General features: G+C 42.8%; 1 protein-coding gene across 4 annotated transcripts in view; it reads right to left on the bottom strand.

Moving 5' to 3' along the window:
* The window catches only part of MYBL1 (MYB proto-oncogene like 1), a 687,544-nt gene that overhangs the window by 407,330 nt on the left and 266,239 nt on the right, over nucleotides 1–13,975 (bottom strand). For 2 of the 4 annotated variants that reach the window (XM_085605513.1, XM_085605511.1), the window contains exon 8: nucleotides 3,542–3,649. The exons of 1 other annotated variant lie outside the window; for it this stretch is intronic. In XM_085605513.1, coding sequence (XP_085461639.1) covers nucleotides 3,542–3,649 — 108 coding nt within the window. The remainder of the gene's footprint in view (nucleotides 1–3,541; nucleotides 3,650–13,975) is intronic. One more of the 4 variants, XM_085605512.1, reaches the window with a different exon arrangement.

Below are 13,975 nucleotides of genomic sequence, written 5' to 3'. Positions count from 1 at the left end.
AGAAACAACATCTGAAAAAACTTCAGATGCTGCAAAATGCAGCTGCCAGACTTTTATTGAACTTACCAAAGTATCAATCAGTTGCGGAGGACATCCAGAAACTTGATTGGCTGCCAGTGGCACAACGTATTAAGTACAAGGCACTTTGCCTAGCCTATAAAGCATTGAATAATACAGGACCTGTTTCTCTGAAAAGCCTTTTCTCCTGGTACCACCCTGGCAGACAGCTAAGGTCCACCAATGCCAGGTTGATGTTGGTACCAAGGATTTGAACCTCGAGCAGGGGAGGTCGAAGCATAGGCCATGGCTCGGCTAAACTATGGAACACGCTCCAGGCGAATATGAGAGCCGCCAACTCTCTTGCCTCTTTTAGAAAAGACCTGAAAACCTAGTTATTTTAAAATTAATTTATTTCCCCTCCTTTTCTACAGGGCTTACGGTCAGGTTCAGCGCCAAGACACCTCCGGGTATTTGTTTGCTTTAAATGTTATGTTAACATAACATAAAGAATACTTTAGCACTAAGCACCAACCATGAGCAACTGGTCACACAGGACTGGGACATGGATACAATTTAAGGCCGACTGCGATGGAGTGCCGCTTGGATACAAGGCCCAGGTTTGTTTCGGTCATAAAGTTACCATCTCACTTAGAAACTTTTCTGGAGGTAAAAAGTCTTCAGAAGCCAGGCAGCCTTACTAGACCTGATCAAGGGCTCAGGAACGTCGGAGAGCAGCTGCGGAGGTCTTGAAGTCGATCGCAGGCTGCTTGGCATCAGGTCCCGTGAAGTTGTTGACTAAGTTGTCAGCGCTGCTCAGATGCTGCACAGCGCCTAGTCCGATCAGGCTGATGAGCAGGTGTTGCTCAGCGTAAAGTCTGTGGAAGCAGTCAATCAGATGCTGCCCCGTATTGAATCAGGTGAAGCCATCAACAGAGGTTGTCGGTGCAGTCTGGTGAAGTTTTCACTTAGGCATGGAGGAGGACACTCTGACTACAGCTTGGGGACAGTAATTGGAGGTCAGGACTCACTCCCACAGAAGCCAGCAGGGGAGACCAGGTCAGATTCATTTGGGACTAGTCAACTGGAAAAGGCCTCTGGAAGCTTGTCGTAGGCCTGTGGCTCAAACAGGACGCCCTCCAACTGACCCTTAGAGTCACTTCTGGCGTACTGGGTTCAAAGCAAGTGGGTCCTGTCTCCCTTCAGGTTCTTCAAACAAGATAGTGCTTCTTCGGATTCTTCTGAGGGCAAAGAGTGTTCGGTGGAGGGTACTGGGGTTCCTACATTTATGCCTCGTGCCTTGCCTGTGGGCGGGAGCAACCAAGGCCACACCTTAGCTAATGAGGCAACCCTCACCCAGTTCTCCTCTACCTAAATTGAAGATGGCAGGACCTTTCTTCCTTTAGTCAGAGCTCCCTGTGAACACCCAGAGCTGTGGCTATGAATTGGCACCCACCACCTACTTTCAAACACAGTGCAATAAGGTCTACCTTTTTGGTGGTGACTTATAAATATTTAAGGGGAAGATTTAGGCCAGTCAAAAGGGTGATTTTAACAGGCCAAATTGGGAGTTTAAAAACTGTACAGGAAGGCTATTGTGACAGGCCTAGAGACATGCCTTACAGTGCTACTGTTGTGGGTGGGACGAGTACTGCAGCCCACTAACATTTAATTTACAGACCCTGGATAGTACAATATACTACGGTCTTATAAGTAAATTAAATGTGTTTTAGGTGTATAACAATTGCAGCACATGCTAAGAGAGAGCACAGCATTTTAGCTGTGCAGAGTCCTAAAGCCACCAAGAACAGTTCAGGCGAAAATCTGAAGGAGTACCACCCAAAAGATGGTAATTTCCAACAAAGAAGAATTTTGAGCCCACGAACAGCAACAGGTCCCCCAAACGGTCCTAGCAGCAGTACAATCTTTTGAGGAAGAACAGGCTTTAACTTCCTACCGTGCTTTTTGTTTTTGACCCGGAATTCCTGTGAGAGCGTGCTGTCTCATGGGTGACATCTCTTGGCGAATGAGATCACTTAGGTATTTCCTGGCAGATCTGCGGCAAACACAATTTGGCCTCTTGGTCACTTATTGCTTTTGGCTGCATGATGGGCACAAGAATCACTTGCTATGGCATTATGCTCCGATTTAAAGCACCACATTGAGATGTCAAATGAAAACGCAAGAGACATCTTCTAGCGGCATCTGTGACCATGCGTGAAGCCTGAAATACTTATAGCAGACATTTGAACAAGTCACTTGCTAAATGCAGGGTCAATTTGTTTACACCAAGGGAATTCCAGACCCGCATTGATGAGGTGCAGAAAAAAAAGAACTGGAGTCAGCATGCCAACGAATGCCTATTACACTCCAGTATCATGTCAGGAGACAGAGTCATGGCTGAAACCGCATAGCACCATATGGTGCTGCTGGAGAAGAGCTTTGCCAGATCAGTCATAAAATCCATTAGGTAGAAAATCTGCAGGAATTATCCATCATAAAAGGTATCTCAGTAAAAACAGCATACAATCTCTGTGGATTTAATTTCAAATCATACGGTATCAGGGCGAGGTGAGACGGGCATGGGAGGGACTGCACATATATGCTTCCAAACAGAGCTGTGGAAAACATTTCCTGTTGAGAAAAAAACAATGAAGGGACTACCAGAAATAAGCTAAACTACTTCCAAAAACTTTGGGTGCTTTTCACTTCATAATTGTTTTGTAATTCTCTTTAAAACGGAAGAAGACAAACCACATGCTAATGAGATTTAGCCCCACCCATAAAGGATAGTCCAACATAAACTGGCAGCAACAGTCACAAACTAAAAGAAAACACATGTAACACTAGAAAAACTCTATCAAACCTCATCTGTGAGGTGCAGCATTAGTCCCAATGTCCGAGAAAGCTAAGGAAGCCTCTTCTGGGAATACTCATGATAGTTAGGGCACCTCTCCACAAAAGGTTAGCTGGTAACTTTCCCCAGTGGTATACCAATATGCTATTGGTTTAAAGAAAGCAGGAATTGACTAAAGAAAGGATTAAAGCATATTCTGCAAAGCCATAAATCATAGGTAAAGATGAGAAGTACTATGAACTATAATGAACATAATGTGGATATTCAATTTTTTATCTATGAGAGTAAAGGGGCAAAAGTCAATTCTCTATAAAGCAGCTTCAAACCTTTTTATCCAGCCGAAAGCTCTGACCTGGAGCCTTAATGCACTGCTTGAAAACACCTACATTTAAGATACATTTGAAATTGTTGGTGCTATATGTGTAACTAGATTTTACATGTAGTGCAACTAAAATAGCGCAAAATAGGCACCTGATGCTCAGTGATGGAAAACATTCTGACAAATTAATAATACTTGCTTATACAATAAATATTAGAAGTGCCGACTTTGCACAAAAAAATTCAAAATAATGAACAAAAGGACAGATGTGCAAAGCATGTACAGAGCAGAGAAAAAGAGAAACATACAACAACTAAATACCACTATCCTACACAATCTAGGGGCACAGAAACACTAAATGTCCTTACAGATGACACCCGCTTTCTTCTGACTTCATTCTCGGCTGACATAAGAAGGAGCTCAAGTTCCTTTATTCTCTGTTCCTTGTCAGGATCATCATCATCAAAAACTGGCTGCTGAATTGGAAGTTAGAAAGCAAACGAGAGAAAAAAGAAAAGAAGAATATGGAAGGTCACATTTGCAAAAGGTTACTGAGGAGAGCATGCAGAGTGGGATAATGCTTTGGCAACAGGTTACAATAGCTTATTTTCCCACAAGAAACCTCCTAATTATTGTACACTACAGTTTTTACGTTTGATGACAATTTTGAAATTATATTGTTTGAAAACTACTCCACCGATAAAGACAACATCCTCATGATTATCTGTTCTACAATCCTGTTGAACTATTATATTAAGGCATGTGCATACCATATATTAGATCACATTAAAAAAATGTGAACCATCAGTTCCTAAATCAAAAAGACCAAACTTCTTAATGACTCAACTTCAAAAGTAGTATGCAATGAAAAAAGGAATTCAATATTATGAGACAACAAAAATCCCTAAATAAACTCCCTGAAGGTTAAAATAGAGTACCATTGTTAGCGTATAATGAATCAATTTTTTTTTTATTTACTGTTCATTCTTGTTTATGATTTTATGTGATTTTTTTACATCTACCCAAGATTGTTAATTGCAGTTTGATAAATAGGAAGCCATAAAAACACAGTCTGAATGAAAACTGCAGAAAATGACCAATAGATTTAAACAAATTAGACTCCACCATGGATATTCTTCTTGTGAATTTGCTGCATTAGCTGTTCGAAAACCGTCTTGATAAGCCCCAACCACCTATATTTGTATGCTATCTGAATAATACTTTTTTGGGTTAGGGAGTAGAAAGTTACTTTGGTAGTTTAACAGTGGCATTACCCATTCTAGGTTCTACTTGAAGTTTTGCTCTCCTCAAAAACTGCAAGGTGGAATCACACCCAATCTGCCATCAAGACAGAAATGTACACAGAAGAGACCCTTTGCAGTTTAGGGTTAATTTGTGTAGCAGTTTTTAGCAATTCACATTACAAAAAGGTTTTAAATTGCCTTTTAACAGTAAGTCTTTTGTATGTTTTTTAGACACAACTAGGATTTGAAGCATTAATGATAACAAAATATTAAAATCTGGTTAAGATAACTGGGAATATTATCCCCACTATGTCAATTTATTTTAGTATCTGGCTTTGCACCAAAACCACTACATCCCTTTTACTATGTGTTTTTAAGGTTTCTAAGTTTGTAATAAATTTTATTTTATTTTTGGATTAATGAAACAATAATGTATATTCATTTAAGGATTCATCAGTCTATAGTTGAAGAGTTTCAATGAGTTGTAGATGCACTGAGATACTAATCACAGCAAGTTAAAAATTAATTGAGGGTTAAAGTCGAATAGGCGAAGAGTCTTCCATTGGAATCTTAAAGTAAACAACTGTGGAGACTCTGTAGTACTAGGTTCTAGAAAAAAAGACTTGACTTCACCTGTAAATTTTCTTGGGCAGTTTATTAGAAGCTTTCAAGTAATATTAACTAATAGAGGAAATGTAAACTAACTGAAGAAAATACAGGGCATCCATCAATGGTTATAGTGGCAGGTTAAGGAGACTGGTCGTCAGTCAGTGTAGTATTGTCCTGGGAAAAAAGATGCATATTCCCAGAAAAGCAGTGCTGTATACACAAAAGAAGAACACATTACCGCTATACAGCCTGTTGTATGGATACAATTTTCTATATGTGTAGATCTAAATAGACCTTTAAGAATCTCATACTGTCCCCCACAGTTGGACGGGGGAAACATGGCGGCCGTGAGCTAGCGGTCGCGGCACCCGTTCTGTGTAGTGCCTGGCGCTCGGCATTACTGAAGTTGACAATACGATGTCTATACGCCGATTATGATCCTGAAGTGATTGGAGTTTCTTTCTCTTTACCTTCAGCCCCCAGGGGGGGATAATTGCCATTGTAATTACCGCAGCCTCTGTTGTCTCCGTTACTGACCTCGCCGCTGTTTTGATCCGTGGCGTCCAGCCCTTGCACTTCACCAATGTGCGGTTCCTCCTCCGGGCTTCCGCTGCAGCACTCGACTCTCTCTGGCGTCCCTTGCTGGATCCGGGCGTCACGGGAGTTTCAGAGAGTGAGGAGCGGACTGCAGAGCTCTAGGCGAGGCTGGACGCGGGATAGGACGTTCAACTCGGCTCCTGTGAGAGGTATCACCCTGGAGGGAGACACAGCAGGCTTTCTGAAGGCAGCTGAGCAGCTGCCGACTACCGAAGGAGTGTGTGAGGTGGTAAGCCCACTAGGGGGAACGGCGAATGTTAAGCAAGCCCAGACTGCCTGTGCCACCCGATGTTCTAAGCGCCAGGGCGGGCAGGCAGTCGCTCAGGATAAACAAGATCTTAAAAACAGAAGGAAGGGGGTAAAAAAGAGTGTAGTTAAACCCCGCAAAAATATCGTCACCGCAGTTACTACTACTACAGCTATTATTAGGAGATCACAGCAGACGACGGGTTCAACGAGCAAGTCGTCTGCCCAGACAGATAGCCCGGTAGTTCTTTCAGGCGTCACATCTCCAACGGAAGCGGTTCCTTCTGTTCCTGTTGTATCCTTTGAGCCAGCAGCCACCCCAGTGGCAGGTAAAGCTTACACTTTAAAACAGAAACGAAAAAGCCAACTGGGGGGGGCTCTCAAAATAACACCTTCCTTGAGATCTTATTTTAAGGTGTTACCCCAGATTTTGGCGCTCCCCAAAAGCCCAACCTCTATTAGCTCAATGCAGGACTGCTTGGAGCTTCCAGTCATGAGCTCCGCGGAGCTATCAAGTAATCTTGCTCAGAATAACCTGGCCTTAGGGGAACCCTCGCAATCTCAACAGAGGGTTATGTCTCAGACCGGGGGCGCTGTAGCGGTACTATCGGATACCACTGAATTGCAAGATGACACAATTGTGTCACCTCCTGATGGAGAGCCTTCTCTGTTTCCAATAGAAGAACAATCAGAGTACTCTGTTGGGCAAATGCTGAGAGCACTATCTCAGGACATTAAATTAGGTTTTCAGACCTCAACTGCCAACCAGTTGGAGATCAGGAGTTTCTGCGAATCTCTGGAGACAAAAATTGACCTTCTAAATACCAGAACGGCAACACTAGAAAGCAATGTTACAAATTTAACATCGAGTCTTCGACAAGCTGAGGATAAAATAGAGCTCTTAAAAACCAGTGAAGCTAACCAAGCGGAGAGAATGGAGGCCCTGGAAAATAACAGTAGAAGGAACAACCTCCGACTTCTTAATGTTCCGGAGGAAAGAGAAGGGAGCGATATTAAGCAGTTTATTGTTTCCCTTCTAAAAGAAGCTCTGGGTCCAGACATATCGGAAGAGGAGTTATTGCGAGATATACAAAGGATCCATAGAGACCCATTTCGTAAATCCCCACAAAGACAGAAGCCCAGGAAGATTCTAGTTAACTTTATGACGTATACCCTTAAAGAGAAAATATTAACTCTAGCTCTCAAACAGAAATCACTTTTAACTTTTTTTTTTTTTTCCCCCTGTCCAATGATTTCATTGCCCTTCCTGCCTAGACAGATCTCCTCCTTCCCAAATATAGGGAATGGATGAGTTGCTATTGCCTCGCTGGCCTAGCAATTGGGTCCCTAGTGTATATCGCCGTCGGCTAGTGTTTGAGAAGGAGATACACCGGTAAGCTTGTCTGTCGATAAAGCTTACAAATCCAGTGTACTGAGGCGGTGTCACTCTTTTCTTCTCGCTCCAATGCCTGGGAGGCTTTAAATGGGCTGAATATGAGGACAGGGGAAAAGAAAAAGAAAGAAAAAAAAAAAAAAAGAATCTCATACTGTAAATTGAATGAAAATAATACCATCACGACTAAAAGAGGATAATTTATTCTTTTAGTTTGTAGAATTCCTTTAAAGGTACTTCAGCTAATTACACTGAAAAAAACAAAATTATGAAAATATATATTTGAGGGCTCGCCCTTGGCCGCTAATGGACATGTTTAAACTTCCTCACAGACATTTCTGCATTTGTTTTAACTAAATAGTATAGTACCATCGAGAGGGAGGTTTAGGATCTTGTCCTATGCATCCAATTTTATGTCAGCAAAGTCTGACGAGGAAGAGTGGCACATCAACGCACCATGATCAAATCGAAATGAGGTGTGGTCAGATGTGCCACTACTACTCAGTACTCAGGAAAGCCCTCTTTGATCACTTTTAGGAAATAGTCTCTTTTTTCTGGAAGATCTCCTTCAAAGTTTCAAAACAAATTCCATATGGTTCTACTATAACGTTTTAGGAGAGCAAATGCATGTACTGTCTTTATGGTGATGACAGTAAAACAGACCTTCTTATCTAATGCATTCAAGAGACTAATTTTTATCTTTTTGGAGAGAAAGGGCGGATAACTAAAGTGTTGAACATCACTTAATGTCTGGAGCTGTGATCCAGACTGGTTACAGATGAAAGCTCCAAAATGGACAACCCCTTTCTGTAGTTATATGTTGTTTTCAGCAGCCATGGTGAGACAAATGTCATGTAGGATATTTATAAAGCACAGCCATACATCCGAGGGTCTCTTGGCACAGAGGTATTACAGAAAGCCCGATTAGCAGGAAACAGACCTAAAGTGGAAAACAAAAATGTTTAAAACTTTTTCACAAACTAAACAAAATTTGTGGGAGGAGATGGATTTAAGCTTTGGAATCAGATTATTCCCGAGTGGCTAAGATGAAGAACAATTTTCCATCTGCTGAAGATTTTTGTAAGCGGGAAACAGTTAAAAGGCTGGGAAAGGCGGAGTGAAGAGTTCTCATATGTGTGTATTTGACCAGACTCGAATTTGGAAAATCAGATTCAAATCCAAAAAGAGATTTGTGAACCACGCACAGGGTTTTAAATTTCACTCTTGCGCATGGGAAAGCATTGCAGGTTGGAAAGAATAGAGGGGACTCAAGAGAAACAGGAAGCTGCAGTAATAGGTCTGATGCCTTGTTTTGAACCATTTGTAGTTTAATGGCTATGCCAAAATAAGAAGAGCTGCAATAGTCAAGTCTCGACCCAATGATGGCATCAACCACTGATTTTTGTGGTCATCAAAAAGAAGGGAAAGAACTGGCTTTTATTCCTGAAGATGAAAGGAGCAAGTTGATGCTGAGCTGAAAACTGCAAGTCTGCCTTAAGAAAAAGGCAGAGAGCAAGTGGCCAAAATGACATAGAACAAGCAGGGGATCATTGCCATTCATAAGGGTCACAGTCTTGTCCATATTTATCGTAAGGCATTTGGAATCCATCCAGTTTTCGATGTTACACAAACATTTATTCAAGGACGTTTAGCAAGTGGTAGAGCCATTTAGTCGAAAGGTAAGTTCTGGATTATCTGGGTAGGTGTAGAAATCACAGCCATACCTTTTATTAATTTAATAGGTAAAAGTTTAACAGATATGGCAAAACTATAGAGTTCTAAGGAATCAGTACATAACTTAGAAGGGGGGATATGTATTCAATTTTTAATACACTCCTCCAAGTTCTGCTCTTTAGAAAGAAATAAAACAAATAAAAAAAGGAGTGCAGTGCCTTTCATTCTACAGTGGAAAGTTTGGAGATCAGAAAGTCGTCATTAGAGTCGAAGTCTGCAGACAAGTCTAATAATTCCAGGACACTTGTGGTATTACAGTCTGCAGCCATTTGGAGGGAGTCTGTAATTGCGAACAGGGCAGATTAAGTACTTCTGTTGGGGTGAAAGACCGCCAGGGAATCAAGGATTTTCTGAGCTTCCTGATAGTGTGACAAAAACTTTAGTAACAGGTTTTTTCTAGGATTTGGCCACTGCTGGATGAAAAGTGATTGGCATACAGTTGGCCATCACACTAGACAAAACATTCTGTATAAACTCCAGTCCGGAAAATGTCTTTTGCAGAATCGAGCATTCCTGAAACACGTTGTTACTACTTTTACATGCAGGAAGCAGGAATAATTTATGAAACAACTTATGGCCCTGGTGAGAAACGAGTATCTTGCAACATAAGTTTGCCATATGTGCCCTACAATAATAAATGTGGTGAAGCTAACTTACTCTGAATCACAGCCTCTACTAAAGGTCTGCTCTTTGAGACCTTTTTCCCCACTGAGATATATCTTTTTCACCATCTCAGAAAAGCAAGACTGGTCCTCTATATTGCTCTGAAGTGGAGGTCAGAGCTCCCTTAGGCTCAGATTTCAGTTGAACCAGATTGCAAAATAGCTTTTCCCCTCAAAAGTTACATTTTTCTCATCAGTATGAAATCTGGCCTGTCCAGTAGCATCCACATGATCCTGTCTCCACTAAAACAAACACTGCTTCACAGTGCTGCTGTGAGATGGTCTCAATAAATGTATGTATATCTTTTACTGAATTTTGACTGTACATGAAGAGAAATTCTTAAACAATGAAAACATCTCAGCATCACTATTACTGTACAGCAGGAAAACAACACAAGAGTGAAGTGAAAACATCCTTCAAAAATAGTTAAATAAACTACAATATGATGTGGGCAGTGTCAAATGACAATGCCAACAATTGACACACTAAACATATAATATGCATAATAGAAAGTTCTTAACAGTCCTTCCATCAGTCCCTCAAGTTGTCTGTGTTAAAGGGTTAGTGCATACTTTTTGTCTCTCACTGAGAAGCATGTCTGCATAACTGATTGCTTTTCTTCACCGTTTTTCTTTTTTAAGAGATGCAAGATGGATGGGTCAGTTTGCGATTTATTTTCAAGTTATAATGATTCTATTTCGTTAACAAAGAGAAAAGAAATTTGTTAGACCTGTCAGCCCTTTGGGTGGTCCCTCCTCATCATTATTTATTTTGTCCCACTTTTGCCTCAAACCCTGTTAGTATTTTTTCCTTTTTGGGAACCACCAGACTTTTTAGTATTGATGCAGATTCAGGGAGCCATTTTATCTACCCCTGGAACTTCTGTCTGAGGGCCTGGAGCACAAAATGGTGGCCACCTGTGACATCATCAGAACCCACTGGAACCTACTAGAACCTTCTGCAACATTCTGGAACCCTGTGACAGTTGGAGGCGGTTTGGAATGTTGGGAAGCTAAGCCAGAGTTGACAGTTGGAGCTGGCAGTTGGCACCTGACTGGTGAAGAGAGAGCAGCAGAAACCTGAAGGAGGAAGGAGTGAGGCAGCAGGGGTGGAAACTTGTGCCTGGAGTGGGGTCCATAAACCCACCCTTGATACTAGTCCCTACTGACTGAGCCCAGCCTGGAGCCCTGTGTGGGAAAAAGCAAGAAAAACCATCTTACGGACCTGGACAGCAGGAACAGGCCTTAAAAGTAAAGAACAGCAAGTACCTGACCTGGTTACTGGTAACTACCTGAAGTCCGACGTCGAGAAGCCTAGAGTCCTGGAGCCCGAGGTGGAGAAGCGGCGCTGACTGGAAAGCAGACGTCGTACCCGGAGCCGCCAGAGGTCGAGAGAGGGCGCCGACGGAGGTCGTGGAGAGTACCAGAGGTCGAGGAGGAAGTCACCCGAGGTCGAGTGAGCGGCGTCGACGGGGGAGTGAAGTCCGCCCTCCGGAGTCGCCGGAGACCGAGGTGAAGCGTGCCGGAGGTCGGGAGTGGAGATCGCACTCCGGAGTCGCCGGAACCTGAGGAAAGGAGCACCGGAGGTCGGGAGTGGAGATCGCACTCCGGAGCCGCCGGAAGTCGACATCGAGCCAAGGCCGCCCGACGTCATCGAACCGGAGCCGCCCGAAGTCGACATCGAGCCAAGACTGCCCGACGTCATCGAACCGGAGGTCGACATCGAGCCGAGGCCGCCGACATCGAACCGGAACCGCCTATCGACGTCGTCAAGAACTGACATAGCGCCGAGGCCGCCGACATCGAACCGGAACCGCCTCACGGCGTCGACACGACTCCAGCGGCGTCGGAGCTTCATAAAAAGGGCAGTAAGTGGAATAGAGGGCGCCTAAGGCCCTGTGGAGCCCTGAGAGACTATCCTAGGGGCTAGAGAGGTGCTGGAACCAGCTTGATTGTGCCAGGGGTGAGCTGAGACTAATACAGAGGGGTTGTGTAGTGTGGGAGAGCCAGATCTCTAGATTCCCCCTTGATCTACCTCAGTTTAGGCCTCAGCCTTGTCCAAGCCAGGGAGTATACCCCTCAGGCCATCCACCCAACCACAAGCTGTGACTGGGCCAAATCAGCCCATAGTATTTTAAATGTGATCTGATTTTACAAATGTCATTGTTGGCTGATATTATTTATTGAGGGTACTGTATTTATTGTATTTATCTAAGTTATTCCTGTGATGTATTTATTGTCCTGAGCTAACTTATTCCTGCACAGTATTTATTGCTTCACAGTATTTATTTGACCTGATCCTATTTATTGCACCTGTAAAGTGTTACTATTTATTTGACCTGCACTTTTTAAGAAAAAGCCTTGTGTACTGTGATTGTATTATTATTTATTTAATCAGCAACTAAGAGAAAAGAAGATAAAGAGATATATTTTCAGTATAATTTTTAAGGTGTAGTGTCGTTTTTGGAACGGATGCACGCATGGTTATTGTGTGGGTATGTCGTAGGCTTAACACGGTGCCTGACCCCTGACCACTCGAGCCAAGCTACCACAGTGTATGTCTGGAAAAATCCCATTACCACCACCCTTCCGGTGTGGGAGTGGGGTTTTTCTAACAAAATTGAGCTATCAGTTAGCCGTTATGAAAAATCAAGGAACATGTCTTTCATTCTAAGCATTTCAAGGTCGCACACTCAAAAGAAAGTATCAAAGAATATGAATGATGATAGTGCTTATATAGCGCAATAAGCGAAATTAAGAAGAGATATTCTAGCTCTTTTCATCCACCGGAACCCAACTTGAGAAAGAGGACCCATGCTAGCCCAAAGCCAAGTGAAATTAGGAGATGAAACCTATTTCAGTCTGTTTTGGAATAGTCCTAAATCAGTTTGACTCCTCAGCTGCAATATTGTTCCATGCCTTTGGAATAAGCACAGATAGCATGTGTCATCCAATACTGCATATTGTGAACCTGGGACAGTGTACAGTTTGCAGGATTTACAAAATTCACCAGTAGTCATTGACTGACGTTCAGAGAAATAATGGTGAGACGTGTTTCCAAGATTGATGGTATAGGGGGTATTCCTAGCTACACAGTATGCACCAATCCCAGCCTCTAGGTCCTAAATTGGACCACCCTCCATTAAGACAAATATATTAAACCTAATTGCAGCAATTAGTGTAGAAAGGTGCAATTCAATACAAAAAATATTTGAAATCCCTGCTGTGACTGCAGAGAAAAATGGCGGGAAAGATGCCTTTCAGGTCAAAAGTGCATTAGCTGCACAAAATATACACTATTACTTTAAGAGAGCCAGAACTTCAATTACACAGCATACACTGTACTAGAAGAATGCCTTAGATGCTCAGTTCTTTTTTAAAGTGATAGAGTATCCCAAAAAGAAACATTATTATATACTTATGAGGCGGAGGAAGGGTTGTTCAGGACTGGAGTAAGAATACATACAATGAAGTAACATTTACTTTAGCATTGTAGGATCCCCACGGATAGTCATAAACACATGCTAAAGTAGCAATCATATGCCTACTTTGTGGATGACAATGCAAGTAACCTATATTACCTACTGGCGGTCGCCAGTAGGTAGTTATAGTTAGGACCACGTTTCCATAGGAAAACCTCAACATTCTATTTTGAATAACTTTGGCGCCGGTCGACGAATCCTCGCGAATTTCTCAAAATAGGTGGGGCGCTACGCTCCGCTCCTACCCTGAAAGTCTCGGGGGGATTTGTCAAGCGGGGGCTGAGATAAAAGGGGGGTCCCAAAACGCGTTTTTCCCATGCATTTTTCCATAGGACCTTTAGAACGAGCTACAGCCCGAACGGCTGAACAGAATTACTAGAAATTTGGCAGAGAGGTAGTCCCTAGGTCAAGGAAGTACCTTTTGTAGGTTTGGTGTAAATCTGTTCAGTAGATTCTGAGAAAATAGCCTTTAAATCAATATATATATCTGAGCCCGCTTACGGTACGCTTACCGTACGCTTACCGTACGCTTACCGTAAGCTTACGGTGGCGTGCGCGAGCGCGATTCTGATTGGCTCTTAGATCTTAGTAAACATTCGAATCGGCCGAAACCAGGAAGCGGCGTCCGCCATTTTGTCTCTCGCACTGAGTGTTGTTTATCAAACATGATGGCCAAAAACATGTTACAGGGCTGTTTTGACAACTCCCTCCCACATAGTCATGTTGAGGGAGTCCCCAAACATCCCCCAAGAGCAAAAACGGTTTTATTTTTTTTTCGGCGATTTCGCGGGGTACGCTTACCGTACGCTTACCGTAAGCTTACCGTACGCTTACG

The sequence above is a fragment of the Triturus cristatus genome, chromosome 5_1 (assembly GCF_964204655.1).
Source record: "Triturus cristatus chromosome 5_1, aTriCri1.1, whole genome shotgun sequence".
Lineage (NCBI taxonomy): Eukaryota > Metazoa > Chordata > Amphibia > Caudata > Salamandridae > Triturus > Triturus cristatus.
This window is presented reverse-complemented; position numbering and strand designations above follow the sequence as displayed.